General features: G+C 40.1%; 1 protein-coding gene across 2 annotated transcripts in view; it reads left to right on the top strand.

The window, feature by feature from the left end:
- The window catches only part of FSTL5 (follistatin like 5), a 644560-nt gene that overhangs the window by 327904 nt on the left and 290174 nt on the right, over positions 1–26482 (top strand). For both annotated transcript variants that reach the window (XM_083172689.1, XM_083172698.1), the window contains exons 5-6: positions 8783–8979; positions 15870–15990. In XM_083172689.1, the coding sequence (XP_083028815.1) occupies positions 8783–8979; positions 15870–15990 (318 nt within the window). The remainder of the gene's footprint in view (positions 1–8782; positions 8980–15869; positions 15991–26482) is intronic.

The raw sequence follows: 26482 nt of genomic DNA, 5'->3' as shown, positions 1-26482 counted from the left end.
ATGTCAGACAGGCAGAACGCGGGGGCCGATGGGATCAGGCAGATGACAGCGAATCAAAAGCTATCACCGGCGGGGTCTGGCTGGACTGACTCCCTTTAAAAAGGGAGTGTGGCCAATAGGCAGATGTCCCTAATTACTGCCAGCCGGGATAGCGCGCGCTGGACAGCGTCTTGCACGCTGCCCAGCAACGCCAGAGCGGGGAGAGACACTTCCGCCGCCTGTCCCCGGCGTCCTCCGTTGCCGGGCAACCCCGACGGCTTCCGCCGGAGGTTGCGTCCCGGCTTGAAGACAGCTAGCGTCTCTGGTTGCTGAGCAACCAGACGCTACGCTGCCGGGCGGCCGGGCGGGCGGGCACCCCTTCCCTGCCGGAGCGCACCTCCGGCGCCTGACAACGACAAGGAGGACAAGGGTCTGATCACATCCATCTAGATCCAATTTCGACCGATTGGATGTAGATTTTGTGGTGATTGGGCTCTTTTCTGTCCTGTTGTGATCCGATTCCGATCCGATGCGCGGCCCGCGGGTCGGATGGTTGTTAATCAGATCCTACCTGCAGCAGGTAGGATCTGGAAACGACTATACAGCCGGGTGCGGCTCGCGTTCAGATCGGAACCGCTCACGGTGCACATCGTGAGCGGGTTGTACACTCCATGTGATCGTGAGCGGGTCGGACGAGACACTGACGACCCACTCACAATGTGCAGCGTGAGTGGGTCATCCTGGTGTGTACGGCACAGTAGAGGTAAATTAACTAAAGGATCTAAAAAATAAAAAGACGTGATCTTGCCCATAGAAACCAATCAGATTCTGTCTTTCATTTTCTAAGATACAATAAAGATGGGCAACATGACCTCTTTTCACTTTTAGAACTTTTAGTAAATGTACCCCTGATGTGGGAACAGCCAGGAAGAAAAAAGGCAAACAATCTTTGAGCTATTATGTCCTCTCCAGAATTATTTGGACCGTTACCAATATTTTTTTCTCACCACAAACTACATTGATTATGCCCCTGAGCATCATTTAGATCAATGGTTCCCAAGGACCCTTAATAGCTCATGTTTTCCAGGTCACCTCTGAATTTTGAAAACGTGATAGTGGATGTACATTGTACCTGCTGGGTGATCTGAAAACGTGAACTGTTAGGGGTCCTTAAGGACCAAGGCCCTTATTTAGATCTGATCGCAGTACAAATTTGTTCTCAAAATGGGCAAAACCATGTGCACTGCAGGTGGGGTAGATGTAACATGTGCAGAAGGAGTTAGATTTGTGTGAGTTATTTTGTTTCTGTGCAGGATAAATACCGGCTGCATTTTTTTTTCAATGCAGTTTATATTTCAGTTTCAACACACCCCACACAAATTTAACTCTCTCTGCACGTTACACCTGCCCCACCTGCAGTGCACATGGTTTTGCCCATTTTGAGAATAAATTTGTACTGTGATCAGATCTGAATAAGGGTCCAAGTTTGAGAAACACTGATTTAGATAATGTCAGTAAAGCCCTGTACACACGGGGGATATATATTGCTCAGCCATATATTGCTAGCAATATATGGCTGAGCAATATATTGCTCAGTTTCTCCTTTTCATCAGCGACCAGAGATGGTCGCTGATGAAAGGGAAACTCTGCCGGGGGAGCCGCAGGGGTAATCAGCTGGTTGCAGGAGCAAGCTCCTGCGACAAGCGATTAGAACGGGGCTGAAAACAGGAGCGTGCACCCGGCGATTTATCACCGGGGCACACTCCCATCACTGCCAATATGGTCGCCTGCGACCATATTTCCAGCGATTTCAGCCCATATCGCCCCCGTGTGTACACAGCTTTAGAGTTAGTGTTTAGAAATATATCATGTTTTTACATTTTAATGTTTTCATTGTATTGGTAATATTGTGGGCATCAACAAAATATCCCCAGTTATTCCAGATTATGTAAAACTCTGCTTGTTTAGTTTAGTTTGTTTAGTGTATATTTACAAAGATTTAAAAAACTTTACAGAGTACTCTATCCTTTGATATTAATATACATGAACATGTGTTTGCATGTGGGCTACGATAGAGGTGCATAATTTGACTTGCTTGTATTCATCTAGACAGCAGCATATCAGTCTCCAGAGACTTCCCCTTATAAAATGCAAAACTTGATTACCCATGTAAACAAATGCAATAACAAAATAATTGCCTATCATCAACAAATGTCACTTTGTGAGTATTGAACATCACTGTCATTTTTGTAATGAGTTAATGAGTTAATTTACATCATTATATAAAGTTGTGTAGTTTGCCACCACTGGGATGAGACATTCGAGAAATACAATAGTGCATATATAATTAAAAAATCAAATTAAATGTCATAGTACAGTTTTATTATATTAAATTGCCAATCATCAAATAAGGGTTTATAAGTAATCTGTGAAAATAATTAAAATAGGCAGATGGGGTCAGCTGTTACTGTTGTACCTAGGGGTGTCATGACCCCTAAATCTGCCCCTGATTCAACAGATCTCAAATTTAGAGGAACAAACCATTACCATTTGTTTAAACATGATCATTATCTACCCTAAAATAAACCACTTTAGGTATATTTTTTATGTGGAAATTTTTTTACAACAATTAGCTTCAAGTGCTAATACAGAATATTATTAGTCTATAACAATATTAAATTAGTTAAAAACTCAGCTACAGTATAAAATAGCATCTGTCACAAATATTGACCTGTCGTTGTCATTTTTCAATTCATGTTCTTTATTAATTATTATTATTATTATTATTATTATTATTATTATTATTATTATTATTATTATTATCAGTTATTTATATTCCAAACACATAGTGTACAGTATTCCACAGAAAATATTTGGTCATTCACATCATATGGGACCAATGTCAATACAAGTTCATAAAGAGTAGTTGCTCAAGAGTTCAGGTCACAATGCTGCTCTCATTATCACTCTGCTGCAGAGCTCATTGTACGAATTATTGGAACTGTATTGTTGCTAGTTATTTTTATTTATTTATTTACAGTTTCTTGTATTCCACAGCATATTCCACTGCGCTTTACAATTGGAAACAATAGTGATTAAACAAACTGGGTAGAAACAAACCAACATAGAGTTAGGAGGGCCCTGCTTGCAAGCTTATAAACTATAGGGATAATAGGAGGGATACCTAAGGATAGATTTCCATGGCATGGCAGTCCCATCAGATTACAAGACAGTCCTCATGGGATGCAGTCAGATATGAGTGCTACTAGAGGTTGTGTGGGGGTCCTAAATATGATAAGCTTGCCTGAAGAGGTGAGTTTTCAGGGAACGCTTGAAAGTTTGGAGGCTAGAGTCTTAATGTACGTGGAAGGGCATTCCATAAGGTGGGTGCTGCAAGTGTAAGTGGGAGCAAGTAATGAGTGTGGAGGAGAGGTTGTGTGGGGATATATTTTGAGATAAGTGAAGAGATATAAGTTGGTGTAGTCAGAGTAATGGCTTTGTATGTAAGTAGAAGAATTTTATATTGAATGTGCTAATATACAGGCAATCACTGGAGGGACTGACAGAGCAGATCAGCAGACGATGAACGTCTAGCCAGGAAGATCAGCCTCGCAGCTGCATTCAAAATGGATTGTAGTGATGAGAGTCTTTTCTTAGGAAGACCGGAAAGGAGGCCATTGCAATAGTCAATGTGTGATATAATGAGTGCATGGATTAGAGTTTTTGCAGTGTCTTGTGTAAGGTACGGATGGATTTTGGATGTTTTTTAGATGCATGTATCATGATTTAGATATAGATTGAATGTGAGGACAGTTCAGATTTGAGGATGACCCTTAGGCAGTGATTTATTTAGCACCCTCCTATTCAGCAGGGAATTTTTGACCATGGCCATTTGTCCCTGCACCAGTTGAGTTTACAATCTATATTCCCGACCACATGTAAACACACACACTTTCATGTTGGGGTCATTTTGTTGGGAGCCAATTAACCTACCAGTATATGTTTGGATTGTGGGAGAAAATGGGAGTACCCATAGGAAACATGCATGGGGAGAATATTCATACTCTACACAGTAAGGGCCATGGTGGGAAATCAAACCCTTGACCTCAGTGCTGTGATGCAGTAATACTAACCATTACACCTAATTGCACATCTTATTGTTACAGTACACATTTAGGGCCTGATTCAGACACACTCGCTAGGTAGCTTATATTCGCTGCCTAGTGAGCGGGTAAGCACCGCCCTCCCCCTGGCCCGCATCCCATTGGTAACATGCAAAGGGATGTGTCTGAGAACACATCATTTTGCATACGGCCGAAGGGGAGAGAAATCATTCGATGGTCACACCATCAAATGATTTCTCTCCCCTTTGGTAATAAAAGTCAGTCTGAACCGACTTTTATAACTGTCGGAGATCACTGAAAAGGGAGCGGACGCTGACGTCATGTGACGTCAACCACCCACCCCGAGCAGGCATCGACCAGCCTGCATTCCCAGGGGAACACAGCGTTTTTGTGGGGATGCCAATAAAATGGTGAGCATTTCCCTGCTCCATCCCTGTCCCCGCCCCCTCTGGAAAGAAATGTGAAACTCGCTGAAGCCGTTCACTCCCGGGGTTTGCACATGCAGATATTGGCATGCACATGGACAAGGGGCCGAATTCAGACCTGAACAAATGGGACTGAATCGGACCCTTTGCTTTGTGTTGTATTACTCTTTGCTGTGTATTTCCTTCTGACTTTACATTTTTGTTGTACATTTCTTAACAGTTATTTAATAAAATATAAACCACAAGCTTTCATTTATACAGTCACATTTTTGTAATTGTTTGGAGGGGTCCCCATGTCTCCAGGGTCCCTGCCCGGACTTGCCAGCCACAGGGATCAATGCCAAAGGGAACTTATGTAAAAAGTTTTCCCCAGCTGTGGCATTACCCTGTTGGCTGTTTGGGCATGGTGCTGGTTGCCAAAATACAGGGGACCCCTAGTAATTTTGTCCCCCATAGTTTGGGAAAACAGGACAGGTCCTTGAGCCTGGGATGCCCCTATGTTTTTAAGCCCCATGATTTCTAAAACCAGGATAGGACAGGTCTGGTTATGCTCAGGAGGGGGGACCCCACTGCATGTTTTTTCATGTCCACTAATTCACACATTTTCATGACTAAAAATTGCACCATATCGCACTTTTCACCGGAAAATTCACATCCCATTAAATAGTCGGAAAAAAAGTAAATTTTGGAAACTATGGTTTTCGGTATAATTTGGATGAGGAATACTTAACCTGTATGTCATGTCTTTGTGAGGGTTTTTATGTGCCTCATGGGTTTGAATTAAAGATAGAATTTCAATATAAATATAAAATATTTTCAAATGAAGCAAAGCTTATATTTCATATTACATTTCAAAAGGTTCTTTGTTAAAAGAAAAACAAACCAGACGGCTGTGTAATTACATTCTACAGTATTTGATTTTAATCAGAACAAAATGTAAGGAGATACAATTTACTCAATTGTATCTGTTAGTAATTGCGGTACATGTGTTCACTTTATGTCATCCTTGTGCTAGTAATAATGGTCCCCACTCAATCTTGTAGTATAATGAACACTTGAAGTCTTACATTTCAAAGAAATCTATAGAAGGTGGCAACAGCTTTCCTCTTTTTCCTCTCACTTTCTCCTATATTTATACTATCTTCTATATATTTTTGTTTATCATTCTGTAAAGTGAGATGGTTTCCAGACTTTCTAATATTTTTTAGCACTAGAAGAGTGAGGGCCACCATGCAGATCTATAAATTAAAGTTGTCTTCTGATTGGAAGAGAGGTATTCAATTAGCACTTCTGATTGTAAGTAATGGAACTTAACAAATACAGGAATGTGAGGAAATCCTCCAATAGTATTGAGAGGAATGGGGCAGGGCTTATGCATACTTAATGGATAACCATCCTAAAAGATATACATCGTCCATCTTCGGTTAGAGAAAAAAAAAGCATAAAATGTTAAAACATTTTAATAAAGGTGATTGGAGGGATGTTACTAGGGGTATGGAAGTTGATGCATGGTCCCAGGAACTTTAACAAATACACATAGAGATCCACCACAGAGCCTATGGATACGCAAGACAAACATCTTTTTACTTACCCAGGCTTTGTCACATCATTCTGAATAACAAACATTTAGGACTGCAACTGTCAATCAGAATAAAAGGTGTATAGTAAGTATTGGGGTATGGGACAGAAATGTCCACATAATGAATTTAGTAATTAAAGAAGTACTGAATAAAGTGGTAATTTTGCCTCTAAAATGAAGTCGTCATATTGTAGGAACTAAGGGGTAGATTTATTATGCTCGGTGAAGTGATAAAGTGTCTGGTTTTTATCACCAGCCAATCAGCTCCTACCTGTCATTTTTCAAACCAAGCCTGTAACTTCACAGTTAGGAGCTGATTGGCCGGTGATAAAGTACCAGACACATTATTACTTCACCGAGCTTAATAAATCTGCCCCTAATTTCCTTACAATTAATGAAATACTCATGTCCACTAATTTCCCCTGAAAATATGGATTTATGCAAAGAAGAAAGACATTAGAAGGAAATTAAAGAAATAAGCTGTAAAGCAGTTGAACATTCAAAATTCTACTCATGGGAGCTTTCATGTAAAAAGCCATTTACAGAGGCCAAATTAATTTGCATTGGGAAAGAATAAGGAAGTCCTTTCAGTCTGCTTTACTAGTGTTGCAGACTACATCGGGCTGTGAGTTGTCCTGTCACCATGCAGGCAGAATTAAACAAGTTCAAATTAACAATTTAAACAATGTAAATTACTTAGAATTCCCCCAGTTCAATTTCCCCACTTTGCTTTCCCTTTGGGACTTCAAAAGATAGATATGCTGCACTGGCACCAGATACTCTGCCTGCATTACCGGCTCCTCAGTGGCAGGAGATAGAAGCGGCAGAATCAAGTGACAGTACAACACTTGGCTCCCTACTACTGAGGAAAAGTCATCAAGAAAGGTGACACCAAGGTGTGGGCTACACCAAATACACCCCACTAGTGATGTCAGTGTTTGCTGATAAGCTTAGTTAATATATATTCTAAAGATGTGTACACAAGGGGCAATTTTAAGCACACCATATTGCCAGTGATTTGTATGTGCTGTGGGTGACAAATCTCTGGGTACGCATTCCTGTGTTCAGCCCCTAATGGTCGCCAGCCACAGGAGCATGCTACTGCAACAAACTATTTCCCCCTGCGGCTCCCCTGGCAGAGTCTCCTTTTCATCAGCGAACATCTCTGGTCGCTGATGAAAACGGGACACTGAGCAATTTATTGTTGAGCAATATATTACTCAGCAATATATTTCACCGTGTGTACACAGCTTTAGTCTCTCAAAAGAGTTGAGCATAAGCCTCGTCTTGAAATGTGCAGGTGACTCAAAAACTGTACTATAAGGATTTACACCTTTGTAATGGGCACTACAGTGGTAGTGCCTATTACAAATAATTCCCACAGTAGTGCTACTTACACACATACCATGCACAGTAGTATTGCCCCTTTCACTTATAATAGGCAAAGTAGTAGTGCTACTTTTACACCATAATACCAACAGCAATAGTGCCCATTTCACATAATGTCTACAATAGTGCTGCATATACACAAAATGCCCACATTAGTAGCTCCCGTATATATTGTGTCCTGCATTGGTAGTGCCCATTACAGAAACTGGCTGTAACTGGTTAAAAGACACAAGCTCAACTTTCACAATGTGAGTTTAAATCATGTTCAATACATCCCCCCTGTCAACTCCCCCCCCCCCTTATCACATGGTGGCTGCACATCACAGACACCTCCAGGGCCTGTGGTAACAGCAAAGGAGGTGGGTTTGGAATATTACTATCCCAATCCTTCATATAAACAGTTCTCCCACAGGTTCCATCACTCCCATTCACATAATTTGAAGTACATTTTATCATTGTATTTTACATACGGCTGCTTAGTAAATTAAGAATCAAATAAGTATTTGTCATTTCGAATACAAATGTGCCATGAATACAATTGCCGTATTTTCAGCATAGTAAATAGGCGTATTCACATAAGGAAATTTTCCACGCTGTGTAATATGTACACAACGGGTTAAATGTAATAGGATGCAATTTTTGAAAACTATCAATATTTTTTTCTCCACAAATCACACTTGTAGTAGGTTTCTATGTGCAGTAACAAACGCACGTTTTTCAGTGACCAAACACCAAACAATCGCACATCAAAAATCGCATTGAGACGTTCAATCACAAGTTACAATGTACAAGTTAAAATAAAACGGCGTGGGTTACCCCCCTCCATCCCCCCTCCCCCCCAGGTGCGACAAGAAGAAGATGTGTTTGCAGTTTATAGTAGTAGCCAAATGTTTTCATGAGCTGTTGTAAATAAACCACTCTTGCAAAACCTGAAAACCTGGAGAAATTTATGGGATGTGTTATGTAAGTAAGCAGGCTCCATGGCTGCCTTTCTATAAATATTATTCAAAAGATGTTGGCGTGAATATCCAGCATTTCCAATGTCCAGCAATCAAAAATTTAGCTTGACAGCTTATTTATCCAATTCTTCTATTGGGCAGCCAAGTAGAAAGACTTGGATATTTAGTACTATAAGAACTTCAGAAAGAAGATGATCAACCTCAACCAAGAACTGGGCCTATAAGTACTTTTAAGATTTTGCTAATGAACAATCAAATTGTTTTGGTGTTTCATGTTATATTTAATATAATGGATACATCCATTTAATGCTTTTTTGTCTTTCACAGGAGACAAGTGCAAATCATCAGACTACACAAAGATGAAGAATGCATTACTAGATTCACAGAACCAGAAATACGTCCTTAAGGAAAGTGATATGGAAAATACAGACAGATTAAGCCTAAGAAAAGTATTAGTTGATCAGATGTTTAAGCATTTTGATGGTGATAGCAATGGACTGGTGGACACTAATGAATTATCCCAGGTAATTTCCTGACATGATATACATATCATACTGTACCTTAGACAAATGTATTTTTACTGGTTATGGGTAAATAATGCAAAATATAGATAACAGTACTCAGAGTAGTCTCAAGGCATTTATATGCTCTTCAGAATACATAGACCTATAATAACATTTCCAGAAATGCAAAAACACTAGGAATTTTTTGCATTCTTGCAGTTGATGTGAAGAATTTTTGAAACAAACTTTGAGTTGTTGATGACGATGTGGATGATGATGATCAATTAATCCTGCTGTGTAGTGTAATTGGGGTAAGTCTAGATAGACTACAAACATTTACATTTAAATTCCACCTCCAAAACGTGCAACATTTTGTGGCCAAATTTTGAAAAAAGAAGCAGTTTTTAAAATGTAATTCATCGCTAAATAAATAAGACAAGAGAAATATACAGTGCTTAAAAGACCAAAAGTTACTTACAGTATGTACTTTCACGGCGGCACGCTACGCTGTCAACATAGCCCAATGGCAGCCTAGCGTAGTTAGTGTAGTGTCCCAGTGGCAGCCCTGCGTAGTCAGCGTAGTGTCCCCACGAGCTGCAGCTCTGTCCCTGGCAAGCCTAGTGAGCGCCTCTCACACAGCACCGGTAGGAGTGTGTTGTTCGCAAGTGTGTCTCATGCACAATAAAGGACCCATTTGCCAGTGCTCCATACTACATACTGGAAAATGCCTCCATTTCAATCCCCCACTATCCACATCAGCCCGAAGCGTGGCGAGCGTATGCGGTACGCAGCCTCCCGACCTGTTCATACCCCCACTATCCACATCGGCGATATTATAAAGTGTGGCGAGCGAAGGGACGCATAAAACAAGCCCTGCGAGGGGACGTGGAATACACATCAAATAATCCGTGTCCACTCACGGGGCTTGCTGCGCTCGCCACTCTTCGGTCTCATTTTACGAGTCCCCTGCCGGGAATATACTGTACATCAAGTAATCTGTGTCACCTCGTGCGGCTCGCTACGCTCGCCAAGCTTCGGGCTGCCGTGGATAGTGGGGTTGTTTCAGGAACTCATCCAAACCTGTCATGTCAGGCAGGTTAAAAATTGTCAATGGTTCCCACACAATGTAATAAGTGCTGACACAATGCTGACTGACTATGCTAACTGCATAACACTGACTGACAGTGACTACGCTAACTGTATAAGCTCCGGTTGGCACGAACGTACACACAGTCTCAGACACAAGCTGACTACGCTGACTACGTTGGCTGAGGGAACATGATGCTGATTCTGACAGGGACACTACGCTAACTACGTAACTGCCGCCATGAAACTACAAAAGTACCAATCAAAATTTTCAAACATGAACCAAAGAGGTAATTTGCTAACGCTGACAATACATAGCAGCTCTTTAAAAAAAAACTGAAGTATCCCTTCAGTCACCTCATAGCAGGATGAAAATGTACCCTGGGCCAGCCCCTCCCGCTCTACATGTGACATCATTATGTGACAAAAATAGAGTGAGACTGCCATGACAACCAAAAAACTGGAATCCCAGTGCATTCTAAGGATGCACAGGCTGATAGTTTAGTAGTTTATAGGCACCATACAGGCCAAATCCAATATCATGGGGGCAGCGACATTGCCTCTGCATGAGCCTTGCTCCATGGTAGCACCACCCCATACACACATATTTACAGCTCTGCATTACTTGATCACTCAGCACAGGTTGCAAAAACTCTTCCCATATTTTTAAAGCAGTGTCCTGTTATAATATTTAACATGTTAACATTTGAGAATGCAGTTTACTGTGGACACCTCTTTCTATTCTACTGTGCATAAATATATCAATTCAAACACTGTTTTTTGCACAGCACACAGGTAAATAAACACAAAAATAATGCCGGTATTTAAATGACAGCTCTCCTGATATTGGATGTCCTTTAAGATAAAAAGTTTTCTGAGTTTAGGACCCGGGAGCCTTCTATGCATGATGAAGCAGTTGTGGTGGGTGCTGGGATTGAATCACTCCAAGAGGGAGTTGTGGAGATAAGACTACCGTAGGTTTTTATTGGGTAATGCTAAATATAGAGCCACATTTCGAGTTCTGTAGCTGGAAATGCATCCAGATTCCTAATACAACAGTTTTAGATTTTTTTGCCCACATTTTCCCATTCGTACATTCCTCCCTCAGTCTGTGTTAAAAAGTAATTTCATAAAATGGGTTTGCCTTCTTTAAATGAGGTTAGTAAGACACATTATTATCTCTGGAAGAATGCAGCTATCCAAGTATTGCCTTAAGTGGCAAAGTGAGCTTCATACGTATGTGGGTCTTGTCATTTACTGCAAAACAAATCAAGCAATTGATTGGTGAACATGACCACCAAGGTTATGGGCATGGCCAACATAGCCTTTCACTATTATAAGTTCATGCCCACAGTAACCTTTCCTATACCAATTTCAAAACCCTATGATGGAATTTAGACTAATGGACGGTCAAGAAAATGGGATAATTGTTTTGGTGGGTGATCATACTTTAAGAAACAAATACGTACAATGCATGCCCTGGGCTACAGCAATGCCCAAGAACCATTGTAAATTCCGTGTGATTCTGTCACTGAATAAATGCCAATTTCTGCTGAAAAGTTTTAAAAGTGTGAAATCATGGCTTTTGAGATAGTTAAATGATAAGAAGTTATTTAATGTCTCCGAGCTATACAAAGGAATAAAAGGAGAATATAAGAAATGATATAAGGGTGCAATAAATAACTGAGTGTTCACATCGTCTAATTAAACTCCTGGGTTTCATAACTAAAATAAATAGTAGCATTGTCCTTTCTAATTGGAAACAAAAAAATGTATGTGACAAGCAACTTCTCAGCAATAAAACAATAATAATCCAATGTCTTCTCTGTTGACATGATACATGAATTGTCACAATTGTTGTCTCTAGTGCTGTGTTGAGGATAAGTTATATCTGTAAACAGCATGAATGTTTAAAAAGCAAATACACGCCTAATATAATGTTGTTTTTTTGTCGAGGGTTTGCTTTCTGTAATATAACGTCAATGCTTGGTAATCAACATATAATAATGACATTCACACCACAAAACAAATTACCGGGTTAAAGCTTTTGATCCCGGTAATTTGCCACAAAACCCAGGTTTTTTGGTGGTGTGAAAGGGTCAACACGAGTCTTAAATCCCGGCACTCCAACCCTGCTCTTGACCAGGGTTGGAGTGCCGGGATTTAAGACCTGTGTTGACCCTTTCACACCACTAAAAAACCCGGGTTTTGCGGCAAATTACCGGGTCGAAAAGCTTTAACCCAGTAATTTGCGGGTGGTGTGAATGGTGTCCGGCTGCACCCGGCAAAATTACCTGGCACTTAAAAATGCCGGGTAATTGCCGGGTGGATGGTGTGAAAGGGGTATAAATAGGCATGTTGTTTGAAAAAGGGGACTCTCGTCTTTCAAATAATGGTTTCACCAATGCATACTGTAGCTGAAGGGTATTGGAGATTAGGCACATTTTTTACCTCCCTAATCTTCTTGCTCTACAAGTATTTCTCATCTATTTCACTGGCATGATAAGTATGCGAGTGCGAAAGGGTTGGGTATGAAATCCCAGTGCACAGCACAATGAGGATCAGTATCCTGACAGACCCCATTGAGTATTTTTAAGAACCCTTAAACCGGCCCTAAACAGTAGAGTTGTAAAAGCCAACCATTCTGAGTGTTTATGCCTGATACTGTGTTTAACAAGGCAATTATTTTATTAGCTGTGTCTTTGCACTTTTAAATATTGGGCAATGATGTGCAACATAAACCCCACTCTTCCTAATTAAACCACAAAGAGTACTATAGACAGTGCCAGGTTAAAAACCATCCCATGACGAGGCTGCTGCTGCTGTTCTCCATGGGCCTGGGAAGCATGTAATGAGCTCCACCAATCAGAGCTCAGCACAAAATTCTCAGCCTCTGCCCTCTGGTGCAAAGTGTCATGGGACTTAGTCAACTCCCAGTAATGCACAGCACACTTGTGCAATCAGTGTGCCTTGGCTCCTGATGCTCAGCACCATTAATCATTGTTACATTGGCAGATAGGTGAAGCTGCAGCACTACCCCACTCCCATGCACAAAACCTTTAGCTAAAAAAAAAAAAAACACAGGGGGGCCCTAGCTAGAGGGGGGCCCAGGGGCACTGACCCCTTGTGCCTCCATTATAATCCGGCCCTGACTATAGATACTGGGCTGAGACTTCAGTCATGCAGGAATCATCTTTAAACTTGTACAAAGTTGCAGTTGAAGCACAAAAGAGATTGGGATAAGAAAAAGCCACTGTAGCTTTCATTTTAGATTCGGTCTCATTCACACACCCAAGTGCACAAATGTTGCACATCAAATTGATTAATTTAATAGTAGTTTTGTTGCTTCTTTTTGAGGTATTTATGTTAATTAGATACACATTTTGAGTGAGTAATACACTCAGTGCAGCCAAGTCGCTTGGGACCTGGCTATTTGCAGCTTATTCACAGTGTACAGTGTATAAGGACTTATTTGTGTGGAGTTGAAATGAGTGTTCCTGATCCACCAGGGTATCAGGTTATTTGATGTGCCATATGACTGTGTCAAAGTCATTTTGATGTCCTCTTCAGGCAAAAATCTCTATAGCATCTGTCTTTCTTGACAACTGAGATAAATGGTTCATATTGTTGTTATGCGTTAAACTTGTTTAAGCAAACTCATATAAGCATGTCACAGCTCAAGTAAATATAATAATATAATAACTGCCAAATTGATTTTGGATATATATATATATATATATATATATATATATATATATACACGTCCAATAAACCGCATCACTCCAGTTTTTGAAAAAATGCAAAAACTTTTTAATTATAGCATAGCTATGCTATAATTAAAAAGTTTTTGCATTTTTTCAAAAGGCTGGAGTGCTGCGGTTTATTGGACGTGTATATTTGCTTGGATAAAGCTAACTGCGGGCACCCGCCAAGCACAGTATCGCAAGTGGCAGTGCCGGACCACCACGCTTTCTATATATATATATATATATATATATATATATATATATATATATATATATATATATATATATGACGATTATGGCAGCACACGATAAATAAACAAACACAGAGGCTGAAACATGTTCTGCCATAATCGTCATGCATCTAGCACCGACCACGGAGCCTTGGATGTGCACCGGCTTATGAAAAATGAAATAGATATGATCACAATGTCATGGTTAACATGAGTCAAACAGTTGACGTTTCAATATTCAAGATATTTTCTGCAAGATGACACACAGCGGCGAGTGGTAACAAAATAACTTGCACGGCAGCGAGGTAACAGCAGCGAGTTATTTTGTTACCACTAAGGACACCCGGGGCAGTTGCCTTATCGGAGGAGTGCCGGTTCAACCACCCATTTGTGTGTGTATATATATATATATATATATATATATATATCCAAGAATTCGGATCACACTCTCCTCCAAAGGGTTCAAGCAACTGCTGGGGTGCCAAACTCAGTTATCCGGACTAGTCCAGTAACAATAACATTGTACAAGGCATAGAGGACACTCACCAGTCTTCTTCTTAAGCAGATATATTTATTTCATCATCCCAACAGTAAAGTGCAAATAGTGCAAGACAGTGGGCCAAGGGCCGACGTTTCGGTCTGACTCCAGACCTTTTTCAAGGCCCCCACTCTCTCCTCATAAAGTGCAATTTATGAGGAGAGAGTGGGGGCCTTGAAAAAGGTCTGGAGTCAGACCGAAACGTCAGCCCTTGGCCCGCTGTCTTGCACTATTTGCACTTTACTGTTGGGATGAAGAAATAAATATATCTGCTTAAGAAGAAGACTGGTGAGTGTCCTCTATGCCTTGTACAATATATATATATATATATATATATATATATATATATATATAAGATGTGTGGCGGCGTGGCACTCTCCCGTCACTGACAGCTGCCTTGGTGCCCTCGAAACAAAGTTTGCAGATCCATAAAGAAAGATAGTGGCACTCCGAGGTCTTGGTAAAATGCGTGTATTTCAGGTGATAGCTGACATTTCAGAGCTCACATGCTCCGTTTTCAAATCAAAAACCGGTGCTGGTTTCAAAATACGGGGTAACCCCCAGATTTTTTGTCCCTCGTATTTTTGGAACCAGGACTGGTCCAAGAGTCCGGGGCTGGTTTCAGAAATACGGCGGACCCCTACGCTTTTTGTCCCCCGTATTTTTGGAACCTGGTCCGTCTCAATGAGACAGAGGCTGGTTATGTTCAGGCAGGGGGACCCCTCCGCTTTTGTGAAAAAAAAAAAAATTACACATTTTTTTTACACTGGACCATGCATAGATCTCAATGATCTGTGCAGGGTTCTGGCCAATTCGCATATCAGAACCTGGTCTGATTTTTTGGCAATTTTTAGACACATTTTCCCGAATTTGCATCTCATTAAAAGTGCGAATTGTATACTTTGCAATGGGAAAACATCTGGATGTGAGTTCCGGCACGAATAAAAATCGCACTTTCAGAAAGTGCGATTTCGCGGCAAAAACCGAATTCGGGAATAAATGCGATTTCGGCCGTTTTTGGCGAAAATATCACAAAAGTCACATTTTCGCATCTCATTAAATGTCACCCCTGAAGTTTTAAAGCGACAATCATTTACACTGCACTACCAGTTTGATTTTGAAGTGTAAATGATTGCCGCATTAAAGCTGGTGATTTCTTACCAAATCTCTCACTTTCTGAATCTCTCATGCTATTATATTTCACCCATAGTGTATTAATCAAATGATATGTTATACAAGTTATCTTTACAATACCATATTTGTATTATTGTACTAATAATTATTATTGCAACTATTATTATTTCTTTGCAGGTAATAAGACAGGAGGGTTTTGGAAGAAAACTATATGAATGTTCCCTATTTGATCTAGTAAAGTATGATGATTACAATGGGGATAAGCATTTGTCCTTGGATGAATTCTACAGAGCATTCTGTAAGTACACACCATAACTGCAATACATATATTGCATTGTTTTAACACTACTACACAATAACCCATATGGTAGCATCTGCTATCTCTGTTCTTGAGCTTTAAATACAGTACAGTATGTTGATATTTATTTGTATTTATCATTTAAATATATAGCATTATGGCATAGGGCATATTGGAACTGAGGTGTGTTTTCTGCTTACAGTGCTTCCGCTATGTTTTGTACACATCCAGTCCAAGGGTTTAGTATTTTCTGGAGCCTGAGGGGAAAATGTACTACATTTTCTAAAAATTATAATTTAGTAAATTTACCCCTGAGAGTGCAAGGGAATTGTAACATGCTTACATCTTGACACAGCCATATACACTTCTAGAATGGGGCCTGGTGATAGCCCTGTATACATCCTCATAGGCCCTTATTCTGATTGAGTCAGACGGTTGCCTATTTTGGATGGGCACATAGTGTTCTTAACCCCGCCTATTGTACGGATTGCTCACACCGTCCAAATGCGGTAGGACGCCAAGCAAATGGATGTTTCATATGAACACCCACCCAAAGCGTGTGGGAACCTCCCCCATCCTCCGATGGTCGCCGACTATTGAATCTTGGACCAAGCAGTCAGGCACCAATGGTCTGGACCAATGCTCCAGACCACTTGGACAGTTATCCGTGTGAAAGCAGGGATATGGGTGGCCAGCTGACATCCGGCTATATCAGCTGGCCACCCATGATCAGAATAAGGGCCAGAGTTGCCTACCTTTGATTGTGGAGAGGGGAACAGATACCACACATAGGGATGGGTGGGAACTAGGATGGCACCACCATACCCCGCCTCCACCCCACACAAACTCCATGATTCTCAGGTCCACAGACAGAGGCTGTAATATTTGTCCTGCCCCCTCCCCAAAGAGCCACAAATACTTGCATGTAACGCGTGTCTCCAGGAGAGTTGGGGGGGCATTGGGAGATGGACCAAATTCCCAGCAGGGAGGGGGTGGGCGGGAGAGAGAGCTGATTTTCGGGAACCTCCCAGACATTTTGAGAGGATAAGCAAGTATGCATCCACCTAATTTGCATAAAATTCTCATGTTGGTAAGAATGTATTCTGTGCTCTAGCCATTGAAATAATTACCATAGTTTTGTATACTATTTGTACAAATCTCTATCAGAACATCTAGCATTTTTCTTATACTGTATATTGAAATACAGATATTTGTACTGCTTTTTAAGGGGTTGGAACTATGGGTGTAAAAGCGCTACTTCTGCACAGAGCTTCCTGCTGCATCTTGCCTTCTCAACCACTCTCCAATTGGTGCTTGGTTGCTCTGCCCCCTTTGAGTGATGTTACAGCATGGCATAGATCCCTGTTATGGGATTCCAAGAAGCTAGAAAGTGTTGCTTAAAGTGCATGTGTAGAGATTTCATGTCTTTTATTTTCATTCCTGGGGGAATGACTATTGGTGGATGCATCAAATGGTACCACTGAAAGTTCTGCTTTTCATATACATTCATATACATATATGTATGCATCAAGCGCCAAATGCAATAGATTCCATAGCTTAGACTTGGCTTCTTTTCCCTTTGTCCGCTGAGTAAACCAATCAGGTTTCTCCCAAATGGTGCATGCAGAGCTACCGAGAGCGCCGCCGAGTCCAGGTAAAAAGGCCATGGCCAACATAAGGGGCATGGCTATGCAGCAGCAAAAATATAGCAGGGGGTGCCGGCTATGTGTGGGCGGCCAAGAGAAGACAGGCTGCTGCTGCCTCTCTGCACCCCTTAGCACACAGAACTGAGAAGCGTATGCTGGGCTGGGGAGAGAGGCTGTACTGCAGAGGCAGCCTGTCCTCTCTACTCCCACTGGCCGGCTCTCTGCAGTGGGGGAGGAGACTGATTCTTATATGTTTTAAACCAATTTCACCAGTCATGTTTCCTTTAATTCTCTAAAGTATACAAGAAAAATTACAAGATTTTGCATTCCGTAAGGAATTGTGACAAAAAAGACTTGTATGGCAAATCTAATAGACATTAGCCCTTATAGATTTTTCTGTACTAGAACTAAATGTATTACATTGGAAAGCTTACTAATAAATAAAACTGTATTTATTAAATTCCAAGAAGCTAGAAAGTGTTGCTTACAGTGCATGTGTAGAGATTTCATGTCTTTTATTTTCCTTCCTGGGGGAATGCCATTCATAATGCTGATAAGTAATCATTTCATGTCACCAGATAGTAATAAGGCAACGGGAGGTAATAGCCTAAAATGTATGCTTGCAAATTCAAGAAGCCTTTCAGGTAAAATGGGTGATTTGGAACTTGTAGCAATGAAGGAGCAATATGATACTATAAGGTTTACTGAGAAATGGTGTAATGATGCTCATGACTGGGCAGTCAACCTGGCTTTACTCTATTCAGGAGGGATAGAGCAACTAAAAGGGAAGGAGTGTTTCTTAGCATACTAAAAGACCACTACATGTCCCAAGTCATTGAGGAACCAACCAGAACTGCTTTATTGGACCTAGTGATAACCAATAATGTAGAGGTAATATCAAAGACCAAAGTAAGGAAGCACCTGGGGAACAGTGATCACAACATGGTCTCATTTGAAATTAGCTTCCAAAAACAACAATATGAGGGGTCAACTACAGTATGACAATTATTTGTAGGAAAGCACTTCTAGAGTCTCACGTGCTGTGAATAGAACATAGACCTCCCTCCATTAATTATCTTGTGGATATAATTCAGTACTAGTGACTGCACGGTTTTGTAAATAAAAATTGTTAAAAAAGTTACAGGAGTAACCTGATAGTCATCATGTGTTAGAATTTTTCCATATTAGATTCCAGATGGGGATGCCGTCTAAGTGCTAGTATCCATAATGTGGTTCTCCATATAATATCACTGTTTCTACAGAAGGTCAGAATGACACTAGGTCTATATAAGCTCCCAATACCCAATTATCAGGTTACGGTAGTTGGAATTGAGGATTCATAAGTCCATATATATGTATATATAAGTTACATTTGCTCAATTCAGCATTCAAAACGTTTCAAAACTTTGAGGAAGCTCCAATATCTGCTACACCCATTCATACATAGTGTACTGGGGATACCTAATTTCTGCAAAGGCATCTGTTTTCTGAGACTTTCACACTAAATATTGTCAGTAATTTTGCTCCATAGCAGTCAATAAAAAAAAAGAAAAAGGTGGAACTGTTTCCTGTACAATTAACTCTATCACTCATTAACTTCTAAAACACAGTGGATTTAAAAAACTGGTCCTTATTTGCTGTCATTATAATACAAATGTTTACTTATCAATTTACACTTTCTATAAAACATTTTTTTTTGGCTGGACTAATATCCCCTTTATCTCAATAATCAGATATTATAGATATTATTGTTATTTTGAATCCATTGTAAATTGCCCAAAAAGGGGTGTAACTATTCAGGAAGTACCGTTTCCAGGAGCGACGCCTTACAACTTCCACACACTGGCCATTATTCAGATCTGATTGCAGTACAAATTTAGTTGGGAAATGGGAAAAACCATGTGCACTGCAGGTGGGGCAGATTTAACATGTGAAGAGAGAGTTAAATTTGGGTGGGGTGTGTTGAAACTGAAATCAAAATGGCAGTGTAAAAATAATGCAGCCAGTATTACCCAGTGCACATGGTTTTGCCCATTTTCCAAACGAAATTGTTCTGCGATCAGATCTGAATAGAGGCCACTGAGAGCGTGTCCAGTGCTCTAAAGGTGCCCACACACGCACCGATCCCGGCGTGCGTTGTGGGCTTAACTAGCACACATAGCATCGCATCGTATGCCTTGTGCATGCGATGCGATGCTATGCTATAAAAAGCTAGTACAAAAAGTATGTGCAGCACATACTTTTTGTACTGTGCAATGTGGTGCCGCGGGAGCGCGCACCCCATCGCATAGCATTGCACCGCCGGGATCGGTGCGTGTGTGGGCACCTTAAGTGCTGTCACAAGATTGTGTGCTCTATTAGTGTTCATTATACTGCTATTCAGAATACACAGAATAAGTACAGAATTGTAACAAATCGGAGCGCTTTACAAATTGTACTTTGGACAAGCAGAGCACTCATCTCATTTTCTGGCTCATCAGGCTCTGCAGCTAATACAGCTGCACAGATTACTGAGCGGCAATATTATAAATCCATGTACCTCACTATTAATGTTTATTACATTGCAATTCAGTCTAGATACAAGACTATATTGTAGCAATCATTAGAAGATTATCTCTATTTTTATTTTGTAAAAATGACATCACTTAAATTGTGCATTCAAAGTTAGATACGGCATACGGAATGATGATTAGAACAGGGAATGTGTCATTATTATAAGCCATATATGTACTGCTGTATGATGGAACAGGCAAACTTCTATATTTACTGAATAAGTATAATAAGCCTTAAAATGTGATAGATGGCATAATACCTTGGATATGTGATACATGTAATTTACAATATTACCTAGAATATTGGTATTACTGGGTAATCAATGTACTGATAATTGTTTAATATAATTGTACATTTTGGAACATATAGACACAAGAGCACATATCTATCATACTAGCGGACTCGTTTTACCCACAAGGAATCTCCTTTGTGAATGACTGCCTACCTCTTGTTGTCAGCCGTTTCTCCCCTTTTGAGTATACCTGTACTCGATTCCAGGGGACACCTCTAACCTCATCGAACAAATTTAGTTATTAAGAACAACATTTTCAGTTACATTGGATATAGAAAATTACTAACTGTTATTTGCTCTTGTCCTGTGCAGGATACCACTCCCTTTTTGCTATTTAGCTACCCACACTGCCCTCAGACATTTGCGTTCATCTGCCCCATGCTAGCACGGGTGGAGGAAGCAGCGGCATTAATCCTACAGGCATTAACAGGAACACCGAAGACAGTACACAGCAATCTGAGAGACGCAGAGGGACCCAATTCTTGACCGCACACTACTCCTCCGCTACTCCTCAATATAAGGACCCACATATGCATACAACTCACTTCCACTCCTCTCGTAGTACTGTGGATATTTCATATTGAGAGGAGGGGGTACTCATAAATGAAAATCCTAATCAAGGTGTATGAGAGAGAGAGAAACATTTGGGAACTACTGCTCTAGGATAATAAAGGGATCGGTGAAGATAATGTAGTTATAGGATGACATATATTTTATTCAACATTTTGAATACATGTGTCTCTATTTTCTATTTTTTTTTTTCACTTTTTAAAAAGAAGATAGACTTCCCAAAAATTGTCATAAAAAAATGTGTGGAAATGGAAAAAATAAGCTTTTAATTCAGTAATATCTAACAGCTGTATTTGTATGATCATAACAGTTTCTGTAAATAAAGGTTGCCTTCGAGAGTAAAAAATCAGTTCCCATCCAGTTAAGAAGAACCTAATGCTGTAGGTGATTCCTGGTTCCAGTTTGGGAAATTGGAGGAGAAATACCTGACCTCTAAATGTAGAAGATGCAGCAGCTACATTTTTATATGGAAAAATTGACTGTTATAGTACATATTGTAGTTCCTTAGTGTTACAGTCCTATACAAGTTAATGAAAAACGGACCTGTCACGATGCTTAATCGAACTGTCCCTGTCAAATGTGATCTCACTGACCTTAATCTTCTAGGTGAGGATTGTAAAAGCTTTCTAGACACCAGTCACAATCATCTACAAGTTTATATTCTATAAACTGTTCTTTTATGAGACAGTGTGATTTGCTCTAAGTTTTCACATGCCCCAAGTGGTATTAAGAGTCTGTTCCAAATAAAATTAACAATACTTCTCATAGAAACAACTTAATAACTAAAAACCTTACCTGACGGTTTGGGAGATAGTTTCATAAAGTCAGTAATATTACTGCTTTGTTCTTTTTTTCCTTTGAAGTCCTGTGTTTTATACAATGGTTATGTGGGACAATTTTTAATATTTGCAGCATTAAACTGACCTAAAAAATGTGATCTGATTATCATAACAATTTTTATATTAAAAGCAAAACTTGATTAAACAAATCACATAGAGTCATCTTGTATTATTATTATTATTATTATTATTATTATTAAGGATATCTTTAATTTAGCTACTTTATTTCCCTTTGTTGGAAAAGGATGTGATCCTGTTAAGGCAATCATTTTTGTCGAATGTTCCAATTAACGAGACACAATGTGACTTGAGTTTGAAGGCCCTGTATTATTTCAAAAGAATTCAGGAAACCGTGTTGCAATCAAAGTATGATGTTTATGACACAAAAAGGACTTAAAAAGAGATGTTCGCATGAAGCTGGAAATAATTACAAAACCACTGGTAAAAATAATATCTTTGAACAATTTCTGCTTAGGCAGACAGAGTACTTTATAATAGGAACAAAAACAACATCATTGTTACTCTTCTAGTCTAGTGTAACAAAGTCAACACTAAGAGCTCCAGGATGTCTCGATTTTCAGCAATGTGTTGATTCAAAATTCTAAATAAAAAGTAGCATTAAGTCAGATGACACATAGGAAACACTGCTATTTAAGAAGCTATTGTGTATGATACTGTATGCTGCCTGTCATACAGATGTGTTCAGCCTCAATATGCCATGCAACATGAGATGCATGGTGTGAATAATCTGTCAGTTCCCATACAAATCTGCAAACTTTGGGCAAAAATGCATCTTTTTTTCACATTGCTATACGAATAAGATGCACAGACACACCTTGCTGATAAAAGTCATATGTAACATGTCTATTTTCACTGTGGCTGTAGCTGCATACAAAATGCCATGTTACAGTGTTTTCCAGGAAAACACTGTAATATACAGTATGAATGTATTGATCCTAGCAGCTGCTGCAGTGCCTTCTATTTCCTGGTAGTCATGTGACTATGACTTCGTGGTCAGACTTCCAATCTTACAATGTTTATTTATTTTCTAACCTTAGCCTAATCTCTAACTGCAACCTTCTCTAGAGCCTAAACCTACCCCCGCTCCCCGCAGCTTAACTCCAACCCTTTCTGCCTAGCAGCCTAAACTTTGACATGTTGCCTGTGAACATTTTGTCATTGTTGACCTTATGAATTTCAATATTATGATTGTCAGCCGTTTAACTAAATCTACCCAAGAAGGCCTACTTTACTGCACTTGTTTTACATTTTCCAAAGTGATCTAGTTAATCCAGATGAGGAACATTTATTATAGACACAGCTGTCTACCAGATAAACTTGTCCTAGCCATGAAGAATTCTATGGCTGGGACATATATATCATATATTGGTTCTGGGCAACTTTGCATTTTTCTGCAATGTGCCTCACTTTATTGTGCCTCAGTGTTACACTCTATCTTTAGTGTCTTTAAGCTTAGGACCGATTATGGAATTTATCGGAGAAAAGCTAATGATCTGGGGTGCCACTTGCTGTATACAACCCTAAATTCCGAAAATGGATGTGAAATAACTGTATGCTCAGATCCATTGAAATCATGTGAAGAGATTTATTCATACAGACCAGACAACCAATTATTCACTCATGGCAGATGAGATAAAAGGTTGGATGTACTGTATAGCATTTAATTAACATATTTATTCATACCTACTGCGATGCTGTAAGGCATAGAGTTTACAGATAGAGGACTAGTTATGCAAGGAGGGTTTTGAAAATGTCATAGTGTTTCTCATTATATGGTTGAGTAACAAGACCGCAGATGTACAGTATGCATGGAATAGACTGTAAAAAAAACAGATGCACTGGTCCATAGTCAGCAAAACATTTGTTAGACTTTAACATTTATCATTTTAATAACATTTTAATCTTATTGAGTAATCAGTCCATCCTTTTTTGCAACAATGAGAGATTAAAGCTGATGTACGCATAAGATCCTCTGTAGTCTTAATAGAGAATTCTTTAGTGCTATCTGCTACTATATATAGGGAACTGTTTATTATTATATATTCCCAAAATGTAATTTTCCATTACCTTCTAATACTTCATCTAAGTTGTAGCGTCCCGATCCACGTTCTGCCAATGTCATTGTTTGTGTATCTGGGAAATCCAACATGTTGGATTTCTCTGAATTGCCGATTAAAACCAAAATATTATCAGCAAATTATGGATTTTCAGCATGCATCATTTTCCTGATTTTACTTATTTACGCATGGATCATTTGTCATTAATGGCCTCTGATCATCATTTTTGGTTGGAAGATCAGGTAATTGGAGCGCTGATGTATGGCCTTTGTAAATATGTATATGTAAAGTTCCTCACATTTCCTATTACTACCTTTATCATAACTTTTCTTATAACTACTGTAGCTTATTTTACACAAAATGGCCATAAACATGTGTATAGCACTTACAGACAAAAATCGCAAAAACCAGATCTTTCAAACCGGGTCAGACACAGGTCAAAGCTCTTGCCCCCCGTTCACGCAGCACATGTAACCAGGTTTATTCCAGGGTCAAACCCTTTCACACAGAACTCTAGTCATCCCTGCAATATACTGTGTGTAATAAGATACGTACAGTTTTTTGGCACACAGAGATGAGCACTGATCAAGGCCGATGAGTTACTACTGAGTAGCCCAGGAAGGACATCTGTGCCTCTCTGTTTTCCCTTGAAATCCATTCATGCATACCAACAAGCTGCATGAAAAATGGATTTTGAAACTTTCATTGTCAAAGAAGTGTTGGGGTTGGGCATCCTCCTGTGCTTGCATTTCTGCATCGGAATCTCGCAGCTGATTGACCAGGATTCTTGTCATTATGGATGTTACTTGCTTCATCTTCAAATCTAATGGAAGTGATGTCAGCATATAAGTGTGTGAGGCCTACTTCCTCCAGCACACTAGCTTCATACTGCAACATATTCAATTTGAATATATAGACCCAGAAAAAGATATCCTGTGTGACATGTGGAAGTACACAATTGTCCAAACACTGAATGACAGCCGGAAGTCAATGTTTAGTCAGCATTGATAATTAGGGGGAAATTTACTAAAGGAAATGTGTAAAAAATAGGTGTAAAAATAGGTGTATTTGTATCCAGAAATACACTTATTTTTGTCATTTTCTATCCCGAAAATACGGCAATTCGTATTGATAGCACATCAATACGAATTGCCGTATTTTCGGGATAGAAAATGTCAAAAATAAGTGTATTTCTGGATACAAATACACCTATTTTTACACCTATTTTTTACACATTTCCTTTAGTAAATTTCCCCCTTAGTAACAAGCACAAACAACATCATTGTGGCAAATGGTCCATACTGTATTTTAAATAAAAACAATAGCAAGTGTGATACACAGTGTTGGGGTCTCAGTCTGTGCAGCCTAATATTTTGCACCCCTCTCAAACGGGTTTTGTTAAAGGTGTGCCAGGTAGTGGCGGCTTTAATGCAGTCTGCCTTAACTCCCAGAGGAAAAATGGTTCTCGTTAGCTGTTATGCAGACAAATTGTTTGACCGGGTCTCCCGGAGCCATTTACTCTGGGATAGCCTTTTTCACATTATATTGTATGCTATATTCCTCTCTGGAGGCTTTCCTATTAGTTAATGGTTTGAACACCTCATGTTTCACCCCATGTAGGCATACCCGACAGGGTACCCCTTGTTCCCTTTATTGTTTGATTTGGCAAGAGATCAATATCAATATCGGCCCAATTGATTTGAAGGTATCCGCTTATGCCTATGACCTTCTTTTACTTACTTTCAAAATCCCCACAAAGCCTTCCCAGCTGTTTTGACACTATTATCTGATTTTGAAAAAGTCTCTGGGTTCCTTATTACCCGTTCTAAGGCTAAAGCAGTAGCTTTGCACAAAGATGCAGCTATTGGGTGGGGTGATGACTTCCCATTTCTGTGAATGACATCCTCATTAACATATTTGGCAATTACTGTTCAAAAACACCCCTCTGCCTTTTATGAGACTAATTTCCTTTCCATCTTCTGTCAGACTTCCCTTCATGCAGGGCCGGATTTGTGCCTAGGCCCGTGAGGCACCGGACTCAGGGTGGCACCAATTAAGGGCGGCAGGCAGGCTGACATTCTGTTAAATAGCAGCATGGCGCAGCGGTGAGTGACGAGCACCGCCACCGCAGACATAAATTATCATATGTCGGCGGCAGCACCGCTCGTCACCCGCCACTGCCCACCCACTCTGACATGCACATTACATCACTGCTTAGTGGCTGGGTCCGACGGCCCCCCTGCGCGTCCGGAAATGACTCAGACTCACTGTTGCCGGCTCCCACCAATTGGCTACTCTACACACACACAGTCTATTGGCTGCTGTGTATCCAGCAGCTGAGCTGAGCGGCGCGCTGATCCTCCCTGCGCTCAGTCAGTCACAGTGTGTGAGCCGGATTGAGACTGATGGAGACACTGTGCTAATCACTGTACTAATAAGTGCCTCCCTCCCTCCGGGTCCTCCGTACAGTGAGCAGTCCAGAGAGAGACTGACGGAGACACTGTGCTAATCACT

The sequence above is a fragment of the Crinia signifera genome, chromosome 1 (assembly GCF_055691185.1).
Source record: "Crinia signifera chromosome 1, ASM5569118v1, whole genome shotgun sequence".
NCBI lineage: Eukaryota > Metazoa > Chordata > Amphibia > Anura > Myobatrachidae > Crinia > Crinia signifera.
Note: the sequence above shows the minus strand (reverse complement) of the source record. Positions and strands in the feature narration are given on the sequence as shown.